The 22,311-nt window shown below is 36.5% G+C and overlaps 2 protein-coding genes across 3 annotated transcripts; one reads left to right on the forward strand and one right to left on the reverse strand.

Moving 5' to 3' along the window:
* Window positions 1-177: 177 nt before the first annotated feature.
* LOC306863489 (NK-tumor recognition protein-like) lies at window positions 178-14,760 on the reverse strand. Of its 2 annotated transcripts, XM_079406838.1 has the most exons (17): window positions 14,679-14,760; window positions 12,302-12,378; window positions 11,198-11,272; window positions 10,203-10,310; window positions 10,030-10,074; window positions 8,823-8,910; window positions 7,529-7,558; window positions 7,227-7,372; window positions 5,571-5,784; window positions 5,134-5,292; window positions 4,823-4,910; window positions 4,410-4,558; window positions 1,472-4,186; window positions 1,301-1,384; window positions 1,156-1,212; window positions 973-1,059; window positions 178-870 (listed from the first exon to the last, which is right to left on the reverse strand). In XM_079406838.1, the coding sequence occupies exons 2-17, from the start codon at window positions 12,357-12,359 to the stop codon at window positions 801-803; spliced, it is 4,173 nt and encodes a 1,390-aa protein (XP_079262964.1). In that variant the 5' UTR covers window positions 12,360-12,378; window positions 14,679-14,760; the 3' UTR covers window positions 178-800. The 2 variants fall into 2 exon arrangements, with proteins under 2 accessions (XP_079262964.1, XP_079262965.1); XM_079406839.1 differs by lacking the exons at window positions 11,198-11,272; window positions 12,302-12,378; window positions 14,679-14,760 and adding an exon at window positions 9,717-9,744 and having other exon boundaries at window positions 10,203-10,254.
* Window positions 14,761-15,215: 455 nt separating this feature from the next.
* On the forward strand, window positions 15,216-21,576 carry LOC306863518 (vesicle-trafficking protein SEC22c-like). The gene is made up of 7 exons (XM_079406895.1): window positions 15,216-15,405; window positions 16,133-16,344; window positions 17,287-17,450; window positions 17,601-17,780; window positions 17,859-17,977; window positions 18,557-18,622; window positions 18,747-21,576. The coding sequence occupies exons 2-7, from the start codon at window positions 16,163-16,165 to the stop codon at window positions 18,945-18,947; spliced, it is 912 nt and encodes a 303-aa protein (XP_079263021.1). The 5' UTR covers window positions 15,216-15,405; window positions 16,133-16,162; the 3' UTR covers window positions 18,948-21,576.
* Window positions 21,577-22,311: the final 735 nt, after the last annotated feature.

Raw genomic sequence — 22,311 nt, forward strand, 5'->3', positions numbered from 1 at the left:
TAGTGCACCCCTGCACAGGTACAGTACCCCCACTAGTACCCATATAGTACAGGACTAAATCAAAAAGCAGACATGCTTGTAGTGGTCAATACTTACAAACATGTTTGAGATGGCCTTTTATCCACATTCTAATGCATCATACTCAACTTTGTGTATATTTGGAGGAGTCACTGAAATGAAGTAGGTGTCGTTACAAGAATATATTTCACAGAATACACATTTTACAGCACACATGTAAGATTTCACAAACAAATGTAGTTTTATTTACAGTTGGCAAGATACGTTTGTTATATTTAAATGGTGTATCAATAAGCAGCAGTAGATACATTCAGCAAGACATTTTGTTTTTATGTACAAATTTTAAAAAATGCACTGAGGGCATCCACAAAACATTAATTTGGCCAAAACTAAACATTTCCCATCCATGTCTACATTGATTTGTTTAATAAAACTGCACGCCATATCAAAACATGGCATTTACATTTCACAGAATTTCATGTTCAAAAGACTGAGGTAAGTGGCTGTTGATATATAACCTAAGCTTAACAGTTGGAGGGTTTCTATGCTCCATTTCTTAGGAATACTAAAAAAAGTGTCCCGGAATAAAGCACGGACTAATTTAGTTTCAAATGTACATTCATACATAGACTCGTTTGGAAAAATACAGCAGAATGTATGTGAATTACACATTAAATGATGATACAGTGTACATCAAAGTACATACTTCAATCTTAAACTGAGCCATTCGTTCAGAATCATTTGAAGGAGGATAGGGAGGCTTAATGCTACATCAATTCAGCTCAGCTGTATCGACTGCTTCGGCTATGACTTCGCCTCCTGGAGGAACTGCGACTGTAAGAGCGATATGACCTGAACGTGAAGACACATCAGAGAATTAGCTTCAATGAAGCACATTATCAAATTCAAACAAGACAGTGTTAATAATACATGGATTTATTTATGTATCTGGACCTGCGGTCAGAGCTCTCCCTTCTCCGATGCTCTCTTCTCCTGCTACGACTGCGGCTGCGGCTAGAATAACTATCGTAAGAGTCAGACCTGTATTTCCATGAACAAAAGACATAATTAAGAATAATTAAGCGACACTAGGTTGGTTGCGATCAAATGCATGAATCATTTTGGCTCCATGCTCACCTTGATCTGTGGCGACCTCTGTGGCGACTTCTAGAATGACTTCTACTGGCTGTACGGCTAAAACAAGATCACCGTTGCATCTTCATTAGAAACATTTTGATCCCCATTAGACATATATCAAAGATAAATATCTTTCAATACTTACCTATGGGAACTTCGGTAGGTGCTACTTCGAGAAAGAGAGTGTCCTCTGCTGTATCTACTCCTGCTTCTACTTCTACTGTAGCTCCTGTGTGAACAATTATACCATGCAAAATTTACTTGACATGGAAGATTGGGCATACAAATTCATAAAACATTGTCTGTTGTAACCAACCTGGAAGAGTAGGTGTAGCTTCTGGACCTAGTCCTGGAGCGGCTATATGAATGGGACCTACTTCTGTGGTGCGACTTGTGACTGGACACAGACCTAGACTTGTTCCGAGAGTGGGATCCAGCCCTTTCTCCTGTTGCTGGAATAGAGTCTTCTTCACTCGAGCTGTCTTGATGTCTGGGTCTCTGATTTAACCGAGCTGTCTTTCGTACCTCATCAAATAAGGATCCTGGGCGGACTCTACTCTTGCTCTTGATCTCAATCTTGAGACCCTGGGCCTTTTCCTCCGGTTGATCTTTCATTTTATTTATTTTCATAATCAAAGGTTTTGTAGTAATAGCCTGCACAACAGTCATGCCTGTCAAAGGTTTCCATTTATTTTCAACTGCTGAGAGAGAAGTGTCACCAGGTACAGATTCCTCTTGCTGACTGCCTTGAGGTAAAACAGAACCAATAGTTACAGAGTTTCCTTTTTCTATTTGAGGTGGAACAAGCGCACTACCATTATTTTGAATACTTTTTAGAGGGGAAAAGCCAATCGCTTTGGCACCTGGTTGCTTAGCTTCTGGGATGCCCTCTGGAGGATATACATCAACTTTATTTGGGTCCCTTGGTTTGTTACTTGCCAAGTTAGTGTCTGAAATATTAGTATGGATCTCTAGAGCTGGACATCTTTCGGTATTGCTATTTAGCTTTGATATTTGGCTTTCAGTTACCTTCACATTTTCATCAATTCCTTTAGAAGACTCTACTGAAAACATATGTTGTGATGATTCAATATTCCCTTGATCCTCATCCTTATTTTCTGAGACTTGGTGCTTGATCTTTCCAGCTTTTATACGCCTTTTTGCTCCATCATTGACACCATCAGGATTTGCTATGTGAAATTGTTTTGCTTGAGTGACTGAATCATCCTCCTCACCTTCATCACCAAACTCCAGTGGAGGCTGCCAGTGAAATGTCTCTTTCGGCTTTTGGTGCTTCTTGGATTTCTTGACCTTAGATCTGCGAGATCCTGACCTGGAAGAGTGCCTCCTCTTGTGCTTCCGCTTCCGCTTGGCTTTCTTGTTCTTGTGCTTTGAAGTTTGTGTGTCTACAGACAGCTTCTCATTACCTTTCAATTCATTAGACATTTCTGCACCTTGGTTTGACTTGTTAGAGGTCCATAAAGGGTATTCATATTCTGATTCTGAACTAGCCTCTCCCTCCTCTTTTTCAGACACATGTTTGGCATCACTAACTACCTTTTTGTCTGGCATTTCAGAATCACTCTCAGACTCCCAGCAACGAGACAAAATCTGTCTCTTTTTCATTTCAGTAAGTCCCTCGTCACTAATAGGGAGTTGGTTGTGTTCCAGAGCAGTATTAGTCTTACTTGTGTTCTCTCCTTCACTTTCCCATCCAGATGTATTATTGTTGTCCACTAATGGTCCTTTCCTTTGATTTGGATTTGTGCCTTTCAGTGTGTTTCTCTGTACCAAGGAATTATTGTGTCTGTGGATAGCACTGTATGGATTATCTGATATGTCCTCTGAGGAGGGAGATGAATCTTTATGGCCACTACCATAATTTGCATGCTTGACTCTCTTTTGGCTATTTCTGAGAGATCTACGATGTTTTCTCTTTTTTTCAGTGGTTCCTCCTTTGTATGAATTATACGACTCCGACCTACTGCAGGAGGAAGATCTGCTGCCGTACTGACTCTGTGATTTGCTGATACTTCGTGATCGAGTAGGTGAACTGCTTCTGGACAAACTGCTTTGCAGAAGCCTATCAGGGACATTATTGTTACTGCTGCTGGGGTGTCTTTGACTAACAGCCGTGTCTGGCTTTAGAGAGGACATTGCCTCCAGAGGTACATTTGATGATGGGCTGATTAGTGCATTTGAAGCTGGGGCTGATTTTACATTGATTTCTTGAATGCAGACATAAGAGGGTTTCCAGGGTTTTTGGCCTGGTTTCCATCGAGAAGGAGGTGGACTGTCACTCAAAGGCAACACAGAGACACTCTCTGAAGTTGCTGCTGGTTGGGATTTAGATTCTTCACCTTGAACTGATTTAGGGACATGCTTGTCCAATTTGGAAATACCGCCCTCTGTAGGCTTTGACTTTCGAAGGGATCTCAACTCATTTCTTTTCCTGGAACGTGGTGGGGTTTCTGAACTATACCTAGAGTTTGATCTGGTTCTTGACCTTGTCCTGCATCTGGATCGAGAACGAGACAGTGACCTAGAATATGTAACAGACCGTCCTGATCGACTATGACTTGACCTCATGGATGACCGAACCCGTTTATCAGACCTTGACCGACTTCTGGAATAAGATCTGCTCCTGGACTTCGAATAAGATCGTGAATCTCTAGAAGAGCTTGATAAGTAACGTCTCCTTTCTGATCCTGATCTATACGATCTGTGGGAGTGGCGCGACGATGAATGAGAGTAAGAATGAGAACGTGATCGAGAATGTCTCCTCTCTGCATGGCTTGAATATTTCGACCTCTTGCCAGAGGACCCAGATATCTCATCCTCAGATTGGGAGGTCTCCTTGGTCTTGTTCTTTTTATGTTTCTTTGAGTGCTTTCGTTTCTTAGTTTTCTTCTTGCGTTTGGTTTTCTTTTTTTCTTTTCTAGATTGATGGGGGCTGGAATATACAGAAGCCTCACTTAAGGAACGCTCTTCTCTTGACCTAGACCTTGGGGTGTCACTTCTGTCATCCCATCTGTTTGAACAATATTAAAAATACTAAATCAAAATCTGTTCCAACTATGTTTTTCACAACTTTAAACATATTTCTGAAAGCAAATCAAAAACTTAATATAAACAAAAACTTTAATATAAACCTTATAAAATAAGCCAATATTACCAATATTATCTTGGCACGTACAATAATTTTGAATATCACACTGATCATTGCACCGTTTTCAAATGGTGTAAGAACAAACCTTTCTCCTTTACTCCATCTCTCCACACTGGGGGGCTGGTAAGCCTTGGTCCTCTGCATTTCCTCTTTCCAGTGTGGAGGAGTCTCACTGCTCCCCCGTTCCCCTTCAGACTCCGATCGGGACTTTGACCGGGGGGGTGTATGGTACCTCTGCAGAGGGAATAAAAAACAACAACCCTTCATGCATGGCAAACCAATCAAACTATCATTCCATCAAGCACCTATCCACCTTTCTAACAAGTCAATGTCAAATCATTAGAATTAAATAATTATAATAATTATTAAAGGAGCTGATAGAATTTTGGGTTTGTAAAAATGCATTTTGTCTGTTGTACTTTATTTAATGTCACTTTGTGACTTGTTTTTTTTTTTTTTTTCTGTAGGTGATATAAATATAATTCACGGTTGTCATACCATAGTACCGCGGCCCTTGATCTTGCGTCCAGATTTTGTGACAGTTGGTTTTGTGTCATTTGGTGTCACGACTGTGTCCTGCACAGCCCTATTGGGGGGAAAACTTAACAGTTTCAAGACTTTACCTTTTTGGTTTAATATACACACAATATACATCAAAGCTGAGCCATGGATTTCAAGGATTAATTGTTAAGGACAATTTTTTTTTTGCATTTTTAGAAAAATCTAATAACTGGGAATGCATAGGAAAGACTCTTGTGATGTTTAAGTGAAAAGAGGAACATCTGTTGAATTATACAAAAGACACAAACGTTTTTACTATCTCCTCTTGGGTAGGCATGTCTCTGCGGAGCAGGAAGCGGTTCTCTGGCACAGGTGGGATCTCTTCTGGTCGAACCACAGGCTTCTCCCTTTTCACATTCTGCTCAACCTCACCATCACCTTCCTCTGCCATCTCTCCCTCAGCATGACTATGAATCGGGTAGACAGTATATTTTTATTATACAACTAAAAACAAAGGCCAACCACAAAACAAAATGAATTCATAATCAGCTCAGATTTCTAAATTATTCCTTGGTGAAACCTTTGGATTTGAGAAGGTTATCAATATATTATTTTTTACTGTGACTGTGATATAGCTGAAAAGTGTGAGTACAGGATAATACCAAATGTGTTATTGCTTTAGATCATTGGCTGAATAACAAATAAAATTGCTTAAGAGGAAAAGGCACTGGTCACAATCATTTACCTTACATGTCCTGCTGTTTTAACTGTTTCTCTGTCCTTCTTTGTCTCTCTTCTTTTTCTCTTTGAGTGCTTACTCTTCGAGTTTCTTTTCCTCTTTTGAGATGCATTATTTTTGTCTGACTCTCCATCAGAGAAGGAATACTGAGATAAAGACTCCGAAGAACTCTGAGAGTCATCCTCAGAATGGAAAGCTTTCCTCCTTTTGCCTTGAAGAACTACAGAGATACAACAAACTTCAAACTGTCTGATAATGTACTGAACATTCACCACAGAATGTAATTTATTCATTCTCTTTATTTCTGACTACATTATCAATGCGCAGAGCGCGTGAATTTATTTTGAACTTGAGCTTTGTGTGCATGGCACAAAATAAAACAAACTTATAATGAACAACACTAGTTGTGTCCTAAATGATGCACTATACACTAGTGAAAAGCTATGTATTTAACTGTCTAGTGTATGAATTATATAAGCTTGCTCTGTCATCCAACATCAGTCTATTAGCCTCTCCCCTTCCAGTAAGTAATTAAAAAAGCGACAGTTAAGTGTCCAACATTCCACACTTAATTAACGTTTTTTTTCAGGTTAATTAAGTGCATCATCCAGGTTTTTTCTTTTTGGAATGAGAACACACTAATCACACTATTTATACTAAAAACCGTTAGACAACTGTACGCAAATACGCAAACTGGAACACACATACTATGTCCAAACCAAGCATATTGCAAGTAAAAATTGAAAAATACAATGCAACGTGTTATATATGAGATATATCTATAAGAATTTTGAACCAGTGAGATTTCACTTTGGGCAGCACTGCCCAGAACGACATGATTAAAATTCAATTCAAGTGACTGGCAAAATGTCTTGTTGCACATCATTTGCTGTGGTGGAACACCTGTGACTGTAAATTGATGCTCTGTAGCATCATGCTGGTTAGGACACAGTGTAATGCTGCATTCCAGGCAACACATAACCAGTGTTTTTCCAACCTTCTACCCGTGAAAGTGCACTGGAACGGCAGTCAAACCCGTGACTTCCCACCCGTGAACTCGTACTAGATCGATGTACTCCCAGTTCAGCACTCTGACGCTACATAGCCCACGAAACAACCATGGCAGCCCCTACGGATATACAAATAACGTAAAATAAAAGGTATAACAGCTTCTCTTGCCTTATGTGCCGTTTTTCCTCCTCCGTTTCCCTCAAATAAGCAAGGAGTAAGCACCTTTGGCGATAGAAATGATAGAAATGATTGTAAATGAGCATAAGCCCCGTACGGTCATGCTGGTTTGTTTACATCTAGCTACCACAATTCCTTACGCTCAGGCAGTTTGGCATGACTTGCCTGGAACGCTACAAAGTCGTGAGTCGTGGTTTGAAGTTGTGATTTACGGGCTCAAAAACCTGCCTGGAACGCAGCATAAGTGTGTGTATTAAAATTGGTTTCGGCAGCATTTCAAAGCACCCGTCATTTTATTTTATGATCTTTCACAGTTCCATTTTTAACCACCATATTTCACTCCATAATTCAGTTGATGTGGAGATTAAAAAATATTCTCCATTAGGTAAAGACAAGTTCAAACAGCATAGTGACAGGCGGAAAGTGTGCAGCCAAAATTCCTAGTTTATATCTCGCACTCAAGAACAAGCTTACCATCGTTAGCAGACTTTGTAATCAGCTGTCCACAGTCAATCACTCTGACGTCAGCATAGGGTCTGCTGGCTGAGTCGGTCTTCAGCCCTTCGATTTTCTTTATGACCTCAAAGCCAGAGATGACCAGCCCGAAAACTACATGCACTCTAAATTAGACCAACAATCCTTACAGTTACAAGACATTGTGGGATTTAGGGAAAAAGCTTGCATCCAAATGATCTTATAATATATAGATTAACTTTTTTATTTTAATGCAACATATACAACATAAAAATGGTTAAACAAAGCCACTGGATCATTACCCATCTAGATGAGGCGCTGTCTTAGTAGTTCTGTTGTCAGGTAAACGAGTCCAGGTCATCCAACAGGGACATATGTGTGTGTGTGTGTGTGGGGGGGGGGGGGGGGGGGGGGGATGTTGGGGTAAAAGGAAATACATTTAGTCAAAAAAAGCATTCAGTGTGTCATCAAGAAGAAATGTGTATGCATCATTTCAAACACTGAGGAATTTAAAACCAGTAGTGCTTGCACAATAACATTGGCTGGATGAATAAATTCTAATGATGAACAGGAACAGCTCCAACATCTGCCAACATTGACAAAACTGACAAAACCAATTAAACCTGTTTAAAAATATTATAGGGACAACTTCAATTAGAAATCAGTGTCCATGGCAGGAAAATACATCCTGTGATTGTAAACTTGAAATACATCAATAAAGACTTCAAGGTTCTCTGTGCTGGGAGAATTTATTATGAGGTGAAAATTATTTAATGATAAATAAGAAGCCAGTGCTAGCTAAAAGCAACCAGAAATACACAGTCAGGAGAGAGAAGCACAGCCTTGGAGAGACACTTTACCTTGGTAGAGCAGGATGCTAGAGTTTCTGCAAATTTTACACAAAAACGGCAAGAGAAAAATTGTAATACATTTGTAGGCAAAAAAGGCAAAAAAGGAATGCTTTCTGATTATAAAATATTTCTAAATGCACAGTGACAAGTGAAAAGGGAGATGAAAATGCACCAGCATCCCACATGAACATGTAGACCATGTAGAGTCTCCAAAATAAATATGTATGTGGTAAAGAGATTAGAGAGCGTGTGAATGGCAAAGGGGGAAGCTAAGATGACTGTTTTACTAAATCAATAAAAAAGTAGACAGAACAAATAAAATGTTCCATTTTCACCATCTTGCTTTACTATTAAAGCAAGATGGTCAAGATGGTCACAACTGGTCTTTAAAAATTGTATTGATGTGTCAACAAATTGTGAGTGACATAAGTATGAGTAAGTATATAAGCAGGTACAACACTTGGGTCAAAGTTAAAAGCCCAGATGCTCTTTGTGGTTTTGGCCAATCTCTTAAAACAGATACAGGCTTTCAAGCGCATATTATTATAAAGTCTATGACTGAAGCAAAATAGTTCTGTAGAACTGAACACTGGGGGGGATAAATAATTTATACGTATTGCATGTGTCATTTAATAGTGACCAATCAGTCATATTAAATGGTAAGCAGAAGATCTGGTGATGAGTGGTTGTTTCTATATACACATACACCCTCTCTGTGTCTTATACCAGAGTAAATAGTACTTACATAAAGAACTGGGACCCATTTGTGTCTTTGCCACGGTTGGCCATCGACAAGAGGAAGGCTCTATCATGTTTGAGAGTAAAGTTCTCATCTGTTGAAGAGAGATATGAAGAAAAAAGGACACTGAGTGCTTGTCGACTGCTTCAAAAAGTTGTGTTATGGAGAAGGACAGGAGCAGGCAAAGAGACGTTCATGAACACCTGATATCAGTGATGCTTCTATGCTGCTTCTGAACTCTTGAGTGTTTCTCGTGCTCTTTAGTGTAAAAGCGAGTGATTTTCTATTAAAACAACTACTGTTTAAATCAAAACCTTTGATAAAGTTGGGCCGAATTATTTCGAAAAAGGAATAGTTCACCCAAAACTGAAAATTGTGTCATTAATTTCTCATTCTCACGTCAATCCAATCCAGGTGATTTACTGTGGAACACAAAAGGAAAAAGTGGTCATGAAATTCAGCTCTTTTCCATGCAATTGCTAGGGGTTTGAAGCTTCAAAAAGATTCCATAAAAAAGTTGTGTTGTAAAAGTTAATTGCAATTGCTTGGAAAAGATTGACCTGCTCATTATTTAAATTTTATTTTTTGTTCTACTAAAGAAACTGAGACATGTTTGGAAAAACATGAGAGATGAATAAATGACCTTTTTGGTTGAACTAAACCCTTTTAGAAGTTGTATTATGTTAAAGAGTATTGTATTTTATGTCAACCCATCCTGGAAAATTAAGAAAGAAACAAAATAAAGCATCAAAAAAAAGAAAAAGAAAAGAGTATTAATTTAACCAAATCAATTTCATGGTCCATATATCCATGAGCACTCTGTGCAGCGTGGACGTTTTTGGCAGGGGATTGGAGAATGTTTAGTCTACATTGTGTTACTGCACTGTGTACATCTCTTACCTTCTCATTTTGCAAAAGACCACAATCTCTATAAATAAAAGAATATGTTGAAAATTTTAGGCAAGAAGACTGGACCTTTAAATAAATAAATAGCCCTTATTCTCCATGCTGACTCAAATAGAAGATCATTATAAGATCACAGGAATAAAACAAGAGTCAAGATTCACAGCTACAGCGAGATAAAAACAATGACAGGTAATTCATGCACAGAACTGAGATGCCCATTCAAAAGTCATGCAAAAGTTGTTTAAACACTCAAATTAAGGTTACTGAATGTTTTATAAAGAACAGAACGTATCTAAAAATGGCTTACCTTCAAAGAATCCACCATATATAGATTCTCCTCCTCTTCCGTTGCCTAAGCAAAGAAAAGCATATTCACTCACAAGAACAGGCAATTGAATATACAAAGTAAAGGCTTAGACTAAGGCACCACAGATATTTCTATCTCCACATATCCGAATCAATGAGTACAACCGCACATACCCTCAGTGAAATCACCCCCCTGGATCATGAAGTTCTTTACCACTCGATGGAAAGTTGAGCCTTTATAGCATAATTTTTTCCCTGTAGTTTTGCCACTGCCTTTCTCGCCTGCAAGCAAACCAGAGAAACACACTGTTTATGATTACTTGTATATAACAGACCTAGTATGTACCAGCCATGAACCAAACCAAAAAACAAGATTTCACAGACTAAAAATGTGGATACTAATACTGTAAAGTACTGTATTCTGAATTGAACAACTGGACTCAGTCCTGAAGTCTACAGTTACACAGACAGCAAAAGGTTAATCCTATTTGATCAACATGGAAGAGATGCCAATAAAACTGAAATGAATACGGGTGGGTGCCCTGGGGATTGGTATATATTCGATACAACAGTCAGCTGAAGGCATGCGTCTCCAATTTCAATCTCAGCTGGTGAGATAAACGATCCCTGCATTGACCCAAAGCATTACCAACTGTAATTTATGACCAAACCTTCTCAATGCAGACTAATGCGGCTTTTGTCTTCTAAGAACAGGCTGTAAATAAAGCTTTGGTTTATTCTTCAGTGCTGTCAGCAAAACACCTGCACTTGTCGTTATACAGCCAGGATTTAGTCACCTCCAGGTTTATTTTTGTGCTATTACCCTATAAGCTTATGCTTGTATAAGTGGACATAAATGGGTATTATATAAAGGCTAAGGCTGGTTGGTTGATTGGCGCTTTAATGCCATTCCAGCTTCCTTGGATATTTTCATTGTGATTAACAAGGAGAAATAGTATAAAAGAGCCATTTTAAAACCTATATCAGGTTTTTATAGGTTATTTTAGATAAAACCACTCAAATAGATTCAAGGTTAACTCTGTTGAAAATTTATTTGAGTGTGTTTGCAAAGTAATATAATTTTGGTTAAAGGAGTTCTTTTAAAGACAAAGTCTAGGTAAACTAACTTGCTGTAGCCTGATAAAACAACAAATGTCAAGTATACATACCAGTGCACAGGCAAAGAAAATTTTTGCTTGTCTTGGGACAAATATCGGAGAACAGTTGAAAGACAATTCGTCCAACTGGAAGAAAGCAAAAGGGATCATTATACTCATGGATCAGAAATCTAACACCTGTAGCTTGCTGATAAAGACATTATTAGATTAGTGTGACTTGGCAATTCAACTAATAAACTGTAATTTTTAGATTAACCTCAGTGAATGGCAAATGGCAATACCTCCTTCATATTCAAAATGCATGCTCATTCAAATTTAGGTGTGCTTTTGCATAGTATCTAAAACCAGCACCTGTATGTTTTGTGCATAGGGTTTAAGCTTGCTTAAAGAAAGCAATTATTAGATTAGTGTGACTATTGCAATTCAACTTATAGGATATAACTTTCAGGCTGACTTTAGCATGGCAAACGACAACAGCTCCTTCATATTTAGGTTAGGGTGTGTCTTTGCATAGTACATGAAGCTAGTTTGATCTTTTTCATTTAAAAGCAATAAAATGAATATAAACAGGGTGTTAAAACATTTGCTTTGTAAAATAATGGGTGTAAAATTACTAAATAAGAGGTCTTGGTTTTATGACACATACGTTTCTCTTAAAACACATAATTAGTGGTAGACTGAGGTGAAACACTACATCTGTGGTTCATTAAAAGAGCCCTGCCAGTCAGGGTGTGGACTGCCACAACAGCTTCTCACACACTGACACAGGTATTTGAACTGCCATTACCAAAGTGCTTTACAAAACATACACATATAATGTTTCACTTTTTTCATTATTAGATGTTTACAACTGGCTCAACTATTTACCTTTTATTAAAACTTCACAACTTGATATCTTCAGATTATACCAAATGCTACGATAAAGATCACACGTCTGAATCCCTTTTATAAACAGACTACTTTTTGCATTACTAAACATGATTTTTGTAGTTGGAAAAGTGATTTTGAAAACCACAGAAAGCCAAACATACAAAAATAGTAATCTAAAAGCAAACATTTTAAGCATTTTTCTATCACAACTTCTACTTTTAACAGTTTGACCTTCACAAAAGACTATTTCAGAACAACCAAATAAAAATCATTGCCACATCTTACCTGGTTCTCTGTTGATTTCCACATCAAAATAGCACTGAGGGCGATCTTTCACCCCCATTTTGTAAAGAGTGGGCTTCCTGTAGTGTAAAATCACAGCAAAACACTGTTAGATCTTGTATTCCCAAATCACCTACACCAGAAAGAAATACATTCCATTTCCGATATCTTCCAAGATACTGTTTCTCTCCAGGTCATATGAACAGAAAGTGAAAAGAAAGTCAGACACTGAGATTGGTGTTACGCTTAACCAATGAAATGCACATCTCTATGCATGCCCCTCCAACCTCAACTTCCACCCCCTTTTTTAAGCAGTGCTCTGTCTGTCACTGGGTTTGCTGTTGGGCACCACCCTAGTGTGATGAATGAGCCATTGTTGCTGTTGATGTGTGCTGTCATCCTAAACTAGGAACCCTGGTTAAACCAGATGTGTGCTATCTTTGGGCTGTGTTTACATACAGTTGAGCTTTTGTTTGGGGGAGGAGCTCCAAACATAGTTTAGTAAGGGCCCAAACAAACGAAAACAAGAACACATCTTCATCAGAACACATTTGGAAAAATTCAGCATTACATCATTTGCTTACTACTGGATAATTTGCAGTGAATGGGTGCCATCAGAATAAGAGTCCAAACAGCTGATAAAAACATCACAATAATCCACAAGTAATCCACATAACTCCAGTCCATCAATTAACTTGAAGTGAAAAGTTGCATTTCTATATAAAAATAAAAAAAACTAATCCATCATGAAGGACTTTTAACTTTAAACTGTCACTTCCAGCCAATGTAATTCATCCACTGTTGTCCTCTTACATTAAAACTCACCATTATATTTGTCTAGAACTGTTTTTGCTTGTAAACTGTGCTTTATCTGTGCATATTTCTCTCCTGGTTCAGACAGAAACCAATATAATGTACAGAGGACTCTTTGTTAGCCAGAAGCAATAATTTGAAGTTAAAAAACATCTTAATGATGGACTTGTTTATTACAAACATCACAAGCCATTAACTGATGAACTGGAGCCGTGTGGATTCTTGTGATGTTTTTATCAACTGTTTGAACTCTCACTCTGACGGCACCCATTTACTGCAGAGGATCCATTGGTAAGCATTGGCAACCAAATCTGTTCCGATGAGGACACAAACTTGCGTACATTTTGGATGGCCTGAGGTTGAGTAAATTTTCACACCGCATCAAACAGCCCTGACTTACTTTTCCTTGAATCACAGACACTAAAGTCTTTTAGCTGAGCCACCAGATAAACATCTCAAATTACAAGAAGGGAATGAAATTATTGAACATCCTTATGGCACATATTATGTTACAACTGTGGAAAATGTTGTGCCAGCTGCTTGCCCATATCAAAATAACTCTGTTTATCACTCCTCTGATTGCTAACACAGGCTGTCTGCTTAGGGAAATGGCAAATGTCAGAGTAAATGTCACAGGAGGAGAAAGAGGATATTTCCATGTGTTAGATCTGGAAAACACTTTTGAATACAAGAGACACTCCCGGTTCCAACTGAACTGGAATAGCTTGCTTGTTAAATGAAATGTTAAGATTGATTAAAATTTAACTTGACAACTTTAAATCAATCTCGAAAGTCTTGTATGTTCATAACAAAACATCTGCTAATGCATTCATGGATATTCAACAGCGTTCAGTTACATGACTTCTGCAGATTTAAATCCATGGGTTGCATGATTATTTTCAATGAGCATAGACTTAATGCTCAACAGCATACACGGGGTTAAGCACGCATTACATCTACAGACAATATCTGCAGTTATAATCCATTCTCAGACAGGTTACACAATGTAGACCAGGCATACTTTCGATTTCTGATTGCAGTAACTTACATAGCACACAAACAATACCACATTCATTTACTCCAATATGACTGTGGCAGTAATGCAGGGATTCAAATAAATGTGCAGAGCCTAAAATCAAAAGCACGCCCCCTCATACGAAACATCAAATTAAGTATGATTGTGATTTTAATTAATTAACTTAAATTGAACCACAGATAAGCAAAATGAGGTGTTCGTTTAGACTTTTAGCCAAATGCTAAACAGATGCACGGGTAAGTTAGCTAACAACACCTCACGACTGAAGTCAAACAAAAAGCTATTTCTATTTAAGATTATTAAAAAATAATAACTTTAAATACTGCGATTAAATGTTTTGTTTTTGGGCAATAGTCGCTTGGTTGCTGGCTGGCTAACATTGTTATTGTCGTTAAAGCTAGCTGGTAACGTTTTATAAGAACCCGGAAAGGAATCTTCACGGGCAATTTATTAAATAAAAAAAAAGCGTATGACTCCGATATACATATACGTTACTGATACAAACGTACCGTTTTATTGCACTAGACTCACCTGTGTAGATTGTTAAAGGGCAAAAGCTTACTACACCCGCTCCCTCTGCTATGCTATCCGCTGTAGCTCCTACCGTGTTGCCAGATCTCTCATGAGAATTGAGCTAGTTGTGTTTGCAGGGTGAAGGGTAGCGGTATAGTTGTGTATGCATTCTGGAAAATGTAATCATTTTCATAAATATCACCACCTATCTTTCCTCTCTAATTTGACTGTATTCTGCAAATAATCCTAAAAATCGCAACCCACGAGTTTAGTTTTTTTTTTATAAGCCGCTTATAAAAAGAGGACATGGCAACGCTGTTTCTCTACTTTGTATTCTGAGATGCTGCACAGCCGCCGACTGTCGGAAACCATCAGCATTACAAATGACAAAAATGCTTGTTCCTTCTGCCTTGAGAATATCGAAAATGATTTATATGTTAATATTATTCATGCTATATTTCTTGACGAATGTAAAGAATGTTTGAGCTTTTATCTGTAATTATTTTAATAATTATTATTCATTTTATGTCAGCATGTGACATCTTGAGACTCAACGTAAGGACTTTTATTTTGAAGTAATGGCTGCTGTTGATGCTCCTGTTTCCCATAATTCACGGAGACAAACAAAAAGCCTCTGTTTGCTTCTTAATATCATTAAGTCATAAATAACTCTGAAATAATTATCTTGAGACATTTTTGAAACATAGTTGTTATACTCAGCGTAAATGTATTGAGCTGTTGTAAGGTAAGGGACGGTAACGTTAAAGCGCATCTGCACCTGCTAGCAGAAAATGACTGAAATATCAGGCAGATGAAATCCAGTCCACATTTAAGGATACATTATATCCAAACTTGGCAAATGTGATCACTGTAATTGGAACCAATGGTTAGGATGCAACCCTGTGGTGGAAGTTTTTTTTCACTATTAAAACTCTAAAATTAATGCAACTTCTTAGCATTTAAAATAGTTTGCAGTCGTGGATATTTGTTTTATTTTCAATGAAACATGCTGAACAGCTCTGTAATATGCTATATCTATTTGTAATATGTATGTATTGCAATATAGAAGGTAGTAATATTGGTCTTTAGATTGCATAGACATACACTACCAGTAACAGGTTTGGATTACCAAATTTATATTTTTTATGATTTAAAAAATGTTTTGATCCTAGGGCCTATGTTTAATTGTTTAAAATTACTTTCAACTGAGCCCAGATCAATTAAACAATACTTACGGATGCAACCTTTGTTTTTAATAATGAGTGTATTAGTAATGTTTATTACTAATACGACATTTTAATGTTGCATTATATGTTTGCTTCTAGTTTAGACTGCATGCACAGCTGCAGCTATACTTTAGAAAAGAATAGCATCCCTTTTCTCCATCCTTGTTGTCAGACATGCTTTATAACAAGTGCTGTAATTGCTATTTCATAATAATCATTCGTATCTTCTGTGTGCTTTGTATTTAGGATGTGTTCTCATAGAGACCCACGAGGAGCATGTCACTGATCCTGTTTGCCTTTGTGGTCCGGGTCAGGGATGGACTCCCTCTCTCCGCCTCCACTGATTTCCTGCATAACAAGGAACTTCAGGAGAGAAAGCAACAGCTGAGAGAGATCTCAAAATCCCTGAGTTTATTACCAGAGAGAGGAACAGTCAAGGGCCACGAGCTCAACATTCAGTAAGTGCACTATTGTGGATAATAATGTTTCTTAGCAATTAAAGATCTAGGCAGGAAAACAAAAGTCTTCTGGTTCAAACCTTTAATGTGTGATACAGGAAGCCTTGTGTCCTTGAGCAACCCTTGAGGTTTGTTTGTTTTTAATAAATTACTGATATTTCTCATGATATTAAAATCTTAAAAATCAAAGGGCTTATGCTTAAATTTCCGAAATCAGATTTAAGGAACATAAGGAACCTTTAATAGCCACTCATTCTTAAAATGAAAGATTTCAAAAGGGGGGTTTCACAGTGAAACCATAGAAGAACCATTTTTGGTGCCCCAAAGAACCTTTCAGTAAACAGTTCTTCAAAGAACCATTTTTCCTTAATGTGAAGAACATTTTAATAATCTAAAGAATGTTTTTCCACTATAAAGATCATTTGTCCAATGGATGTTTTTTAAAAAAAGGTTCTTTTAAGAACTATTAAAAAATTCTGCTTCTATGGCATTGCATGAAAAACGCAAAACTTTATGGAACTTTTATTTTTATGAATGTATTTATGAATTTATTTTTAAAGAGTAAATTTTTTTAATTAATTTGATTAATTAATTAATTAAATGTTTTTATGAATTTGTTTGCTTTTTAAAGCGTAAGAATTAACTAGCAGTGATCAATACATTTGTTACAGTATTTTTTAATCTTTGGTTAACGTTAGATAATAAAAAATACAACCAAGCCCAGGTCAGTTAAATAATATTTAAAGATATAACCTTTGACAACTTTTGAAATCATGAGATGGATGAAAATAAAATCAAGTCTTGCCGTATCAGAATGATACAAGAACGATAAGAATGTCCCTGGTCTTGTTTACCTGCGTTCCAGAGTCCAAGATAAGCCAAGGAAATTGGTGGCCGCCCTGTGAAATCATTTGTTAACTAATTGGTCTCTCTGTGTTGTAGCTTCCTCTCATCCGAGGGTGTGTCCTACATGACCGTATGTTCATGCAGTCTCCCTGCTGCCATGGCCTTCTGCTTCTTAGAAGACTTGCGCTGGGAATTCACAGCATGCTTTGACAACTCTGCAGTGGCCCTGGCAAACAGGCCGTACCCATTTCTGGACTTTGGTAGGATGACAGATAGAAGTGATTGGATTAAGCATTAGATGAGTTATTAATGCTGTATGTTATGTCATTAACACGGCACTTAATCCATGAATAGCCAAAGTTGTTGAACTAATAAGCTGATCATGAGTTTGTCTGATGGTTTTATTTCAGATAGTGCCATTCAAAAACTTCAGCAGCATTATAACCAGAAAGGGGGTCCATCTCTGGAGGTCACCCTGGCCGAGCTTCAAGAAGACCTCAGGCCCAGCCCCCCACAGGTTCTCACCATGGAGGACGTGGCGCTCACCAATGGAGCAGCCAATGGGCATGTAGAACAAACAGCTGCATCAGGTGTGCTCTAGTAAAGAATAGAGTTAATTCATAAGGGCTGCATATAATTTGACTTATTGATCCTTGTTGATTTTGAAGGTCAAAGTCAGAGATTGGAACCAGTCTCAGCACCAGGGATCCTCTCACTGATTCTTAACATCATGTGTGCTGCCCTCAACCTTATACGTGGTGTCCATCTTATTGAATACACCTTCCAGGTATCACAAGATGTTCATTTGGAACAGAATGATCTTGATTAGGGATGTAATGGGTGATAACTGATTAATGGACAAAATTCTAGTTCTATACTATTTTGTCTAACTTTTTAAATGCTGCAAGTAAATTAAGTCATCATAACATTATAATGTACATTATGAAAAATTTAGCTAAAGATTACATTTAATAGTCATTAACATATTGCTGTTTTTAAAGACCATTTAAATTAAATATCCAGTATTGGCCAATACTGAAAATATATTTTATCAACTGATTTCTCTGAATATGCAAATATTTCATTTTTAACTGATCATTTATTGTATTCATTTTCCCCTAGCAGTATATGTCTATAAGATTATTATTTCATATGATTTTTAATTTTAATTTATGATATGACCATTTTTTACAGGATCATTATAATGGTTTGTGAAATGTGGTGTAAATTATTTTATTATAATTTACTGATTAAATGTCTTGTGATATGACCATTTTTACACGATGATTATGAAGGTTTGTGGAATGTGGTGTAATTCATTTTATTATAATTAAGTAGGTAATTAAATATGACACTTTTTTTACAGGATGATTATGACGGTTTGTGGAATGTGGTAGCGTTTCTTTTGGCATTTCTCTGCTGTGTTTGCCAGGTAAATTGTATTAATATTGTGCATGTGGCATCAAAAATGATGCACTTGCCATATTTAATGTTTTCATGTATAGCACCATCAAATACACCATTTAAGCTCATATCTTTATCTTTTTCCCACACAGTGTCATCTATACTTGTTCCATGCTTGCCAGAAGAAGCTGAAATCCTTTACTCTCCTGACTATCATCATCTTAAGCAATGCTTTTCTTTTTGGCCTGAGGAACATCTGGCAGCTGGCTTTCCACATATGCGTAGCCTGCCTCTCCACGCTGCTCACCCTCCACCGCAAACTGCTGGACAGGAACATGGACTGTGGAGTATGAGGACTTCAGCTGGCTGTGGACAACAGTAGGGTGAGAGACCAAAAGATGGACGAGACTTTCCGTGTGACGTGATGGCTCACGAAAACTGACATTGGTTTTTGCTTTGATCTAATATTATGATCAAGAGATTATTTTGTCTCACATGCATAGTGAGTGCAATGGTTTTTCTACAGGGGTCTTCAATTCTATGATGCATATCAGAAATCAAGTTTGTAATGAAATATTATGAATGTAATATGAAGAAATTGATAAACAGACATGAAGTAGGCATTTTGTTGGTTTAAAAGTTAATTTAATTTTATTTATTTTCTGCAAAATAAGAATACATATTGTTTAAGGTAATTTAAAACAGTAATCTTTGACTTTTCTGTATGAAGGGTTTTTTTGTGTTGTTATAAATGCACGTATATTGTATGTAAATGAAAGTGGGTAGAAATGGTAGTAACTGGGTGATTCATGGTCATGTTTCAATATCAGGCATTATAGTTTATGAAGGATATTTAGTCAGTAACAATTTCAGTCCTTATGAACATGATCTTTCGGTTTTATTTTGGGCAGTGTCGGTTAGTTAGTAATGGGCTACTCCACAATACCTTAATGTTTTTGTATTATATTAGTACTATAATATGTATACAAAGCACATTCAGGTCTTTTAACTAGTCTTATGCCATTTTTTCCACATAAGATAATTTTGTGTAGCCTACCATTCTATAATACTCATCCCAAAGACTATAAATCAGAAATAATTTCAACAAATTATCATAATACAACATTTATTTATCAAGTGGATAAGATGTAGAGGTGCTAAAGAATAGCAGGAAATTGTATTTGTTGAAGTCCACATCTATTTTCTTAACAAAATACTGATTATTCTTTGTCAGCATACATTAATGATGATTTATAGAGCTTAGTTTACATATTAATGTAATTTATTTGCACTATTATTCTTCATGAAATAGAAAAAAAAACATTGAACTTGACAAACTTGACATTTTGTATGTTTCTTTTGCAGCAGACAGTATTATAATTGAATAAGTTTATGAGCAAACTTAAAATTAAGTTCAGTTTCTTTATGTACATTTTTTTTAAATCAATTAAATATGTTTAAAATAATAAGGAAGCGTCATGTTGTACTGACAGAATAGTAAGTTTGTTTACTGCATTTTGTTTTTTTTTTGTTGTTGCAAATGTCATGCTCAGCATGTCAGCATGGAAAAATCCGTTTAAGTTCATCTGAAATAGTTTTTAGGCAAGTAATAAGCATAGATATAATTATCTGAACTATAGTGAAATTCTTGAATTTTTACAAGTAAGCTGTGCTTCTAAATGGTTGGTGCAGAGTTGGCAAAAATGTCATTTTGCTGTGTTGTAGCAGCAGCTTGCATGTAAAGTTTTTGTCTAGGATAACATTTAGTGCTGTGGTAAAGCTACAGTATGTTCATGTCAATGCCTTATTACAGATAGTTAAACAGAGGAGTGAGAATGTATGTATTATAATTTAAAACGTGTGAAAACGGCAGCCAATGTGCAGTAAATCGAATACTAATTGTAATAATAGTAAAGTAAGGGCTCTGTTTCTATTGACTGATTTCTAGGCTTTCTTCCCAGGATAGCTTGACAAAATAAAGCAACATGTTCCGATTTGTAATCATGGTTTCTTATCACAGTGGTGCCCTTAGCCTTTTAAACTGATACATATTTACTCACTCCTCATATAATACATGGAGTACTGTGTTTGAATCTATGAGATATGTATTTTTATAATGATAGTTTTTCATGTTGTAGATCAGATTGAGTGTTTAGTTACACAAATGGGAGAACCTGTATTTAGATGAGTTTTATCTCATGCATTTGTGACCCATGTTTTTTAAAGCCTATGTCAGTAAACTGTAATTGGTGTTGGAGGTTATTACTTACATACTGCTTAGTAATAATGAAAGCTTGAAACCAATATTGTCTTACATCAACCTACATTTGATTCAGATGATGCATACATTTAAAACTTTTTTTTAATCAAGGACTATGGCAATTTTGCCTTTAACAAGTGATTCTGCTTAAATGGATGGACAGGTTTTTTTTTTTAATTGGTTTTGTTTCACTGGAGTTGAACTGCTCTTTTAACTTCAACCAATGAACCTCCAGCAACCAAGTAAGAGATTTTTAAATAGTGAACAGTAATGTGAGCACTATTCTGTGGAAGCCTGTTTCTGCCACAAAATAAAGAAAAAGAAAAGTTAATTGTGAATTTTTAATCTAACAATTCTGATTTCTGTCTGATTTAATCTCAGAATATTCTTAGAAATCTCTAAGAATGAGAAATTCTTTAAAAGAGTCAAATATGCAAGATATGAACAAAATATAAATAGTTTTTTTTGTTTCTGTCACGGAATAGAAAATAAAAAAAGGTAACTGCAACTTTATATCTCACAACTGACACTTGTTTCTCAGAATTATGAGTTATCGCAATTCTGGGAAATCTGAGAAAATACAAGGAAAAAATAGATCAGTATTGTGAGATAAAAACTCAATTTTATCCTGTGGTGGAAACCTGCTTCAATATTATTCCCTTGTTGCAACTTGTTTGTTGCTAAAACAGATTCAGACATTTAATAAATCAACAGCTGAACATAAGAACTGTGTGTTTGTCTTATTTAACTGTTGGGCTAAAAGATTTGCTTCATTTTTCCAGTTTGAAGCTGTTTATATTTTTCCTAATAGATAAAAAAATAAGATTAAGCTGACTCAAAAATAGTTTTGATAATTAGCCTGAATATCCAGAGAGGTTTCAAACACTCATGTTGACGGCGATTTTATACCACTTTGCGGATGAAGCTGAAAAGTGAAACAACTTGTTAGAGAGTCTCATGAAAACATCATATTTTGCTTTAGAGACTATAATTAAAGCTGAATCAGTGCAAAATGCTGAATGATTCAACGGCTGTTCTAAATGGCTCAACGCTTTTAAATTCAAGCCTTTCAGTTTCCTGTACTGTAGTTTTCAAGAAATTTCATCTACTTCCTAATTCAAATGTAAGTGCTATTTCACTTCATCAAAACTGACAGAATTGTCAGTAAATTATACAGACTTTGCACGTTTAATAGGTTTCAAAGCAATTGTGGTAATAGCTTTAGTAAATAAAAATAAACTGCATTTGATATATTTTCTCAAGCAACAGTTCTACAATTAGACCATATGTTTTAGTATTCTCATCTTACATTTGTAGGCTTTTACGACCACAAAGATTCTGTTTAATTTCTTTGTAGTCATTTTTTATGATGGTTCATGTGTCTATCATATCAGATGGTGTTTGTAAGGTTGTACTATATGTATCAGAACATTGGGTGGCAGTATATAACTAGTTTA

Source organism: Barbus barbus (assembly GCF_936440315.1).
Source record: "Barbus barbus genome assembly, chromosome: 44".
NCBI lineage: Eukaryota > Metazoa > Chordata > Actinopteri > Cypriniformes > Cyprinidae > Barbus > Barbus barbus.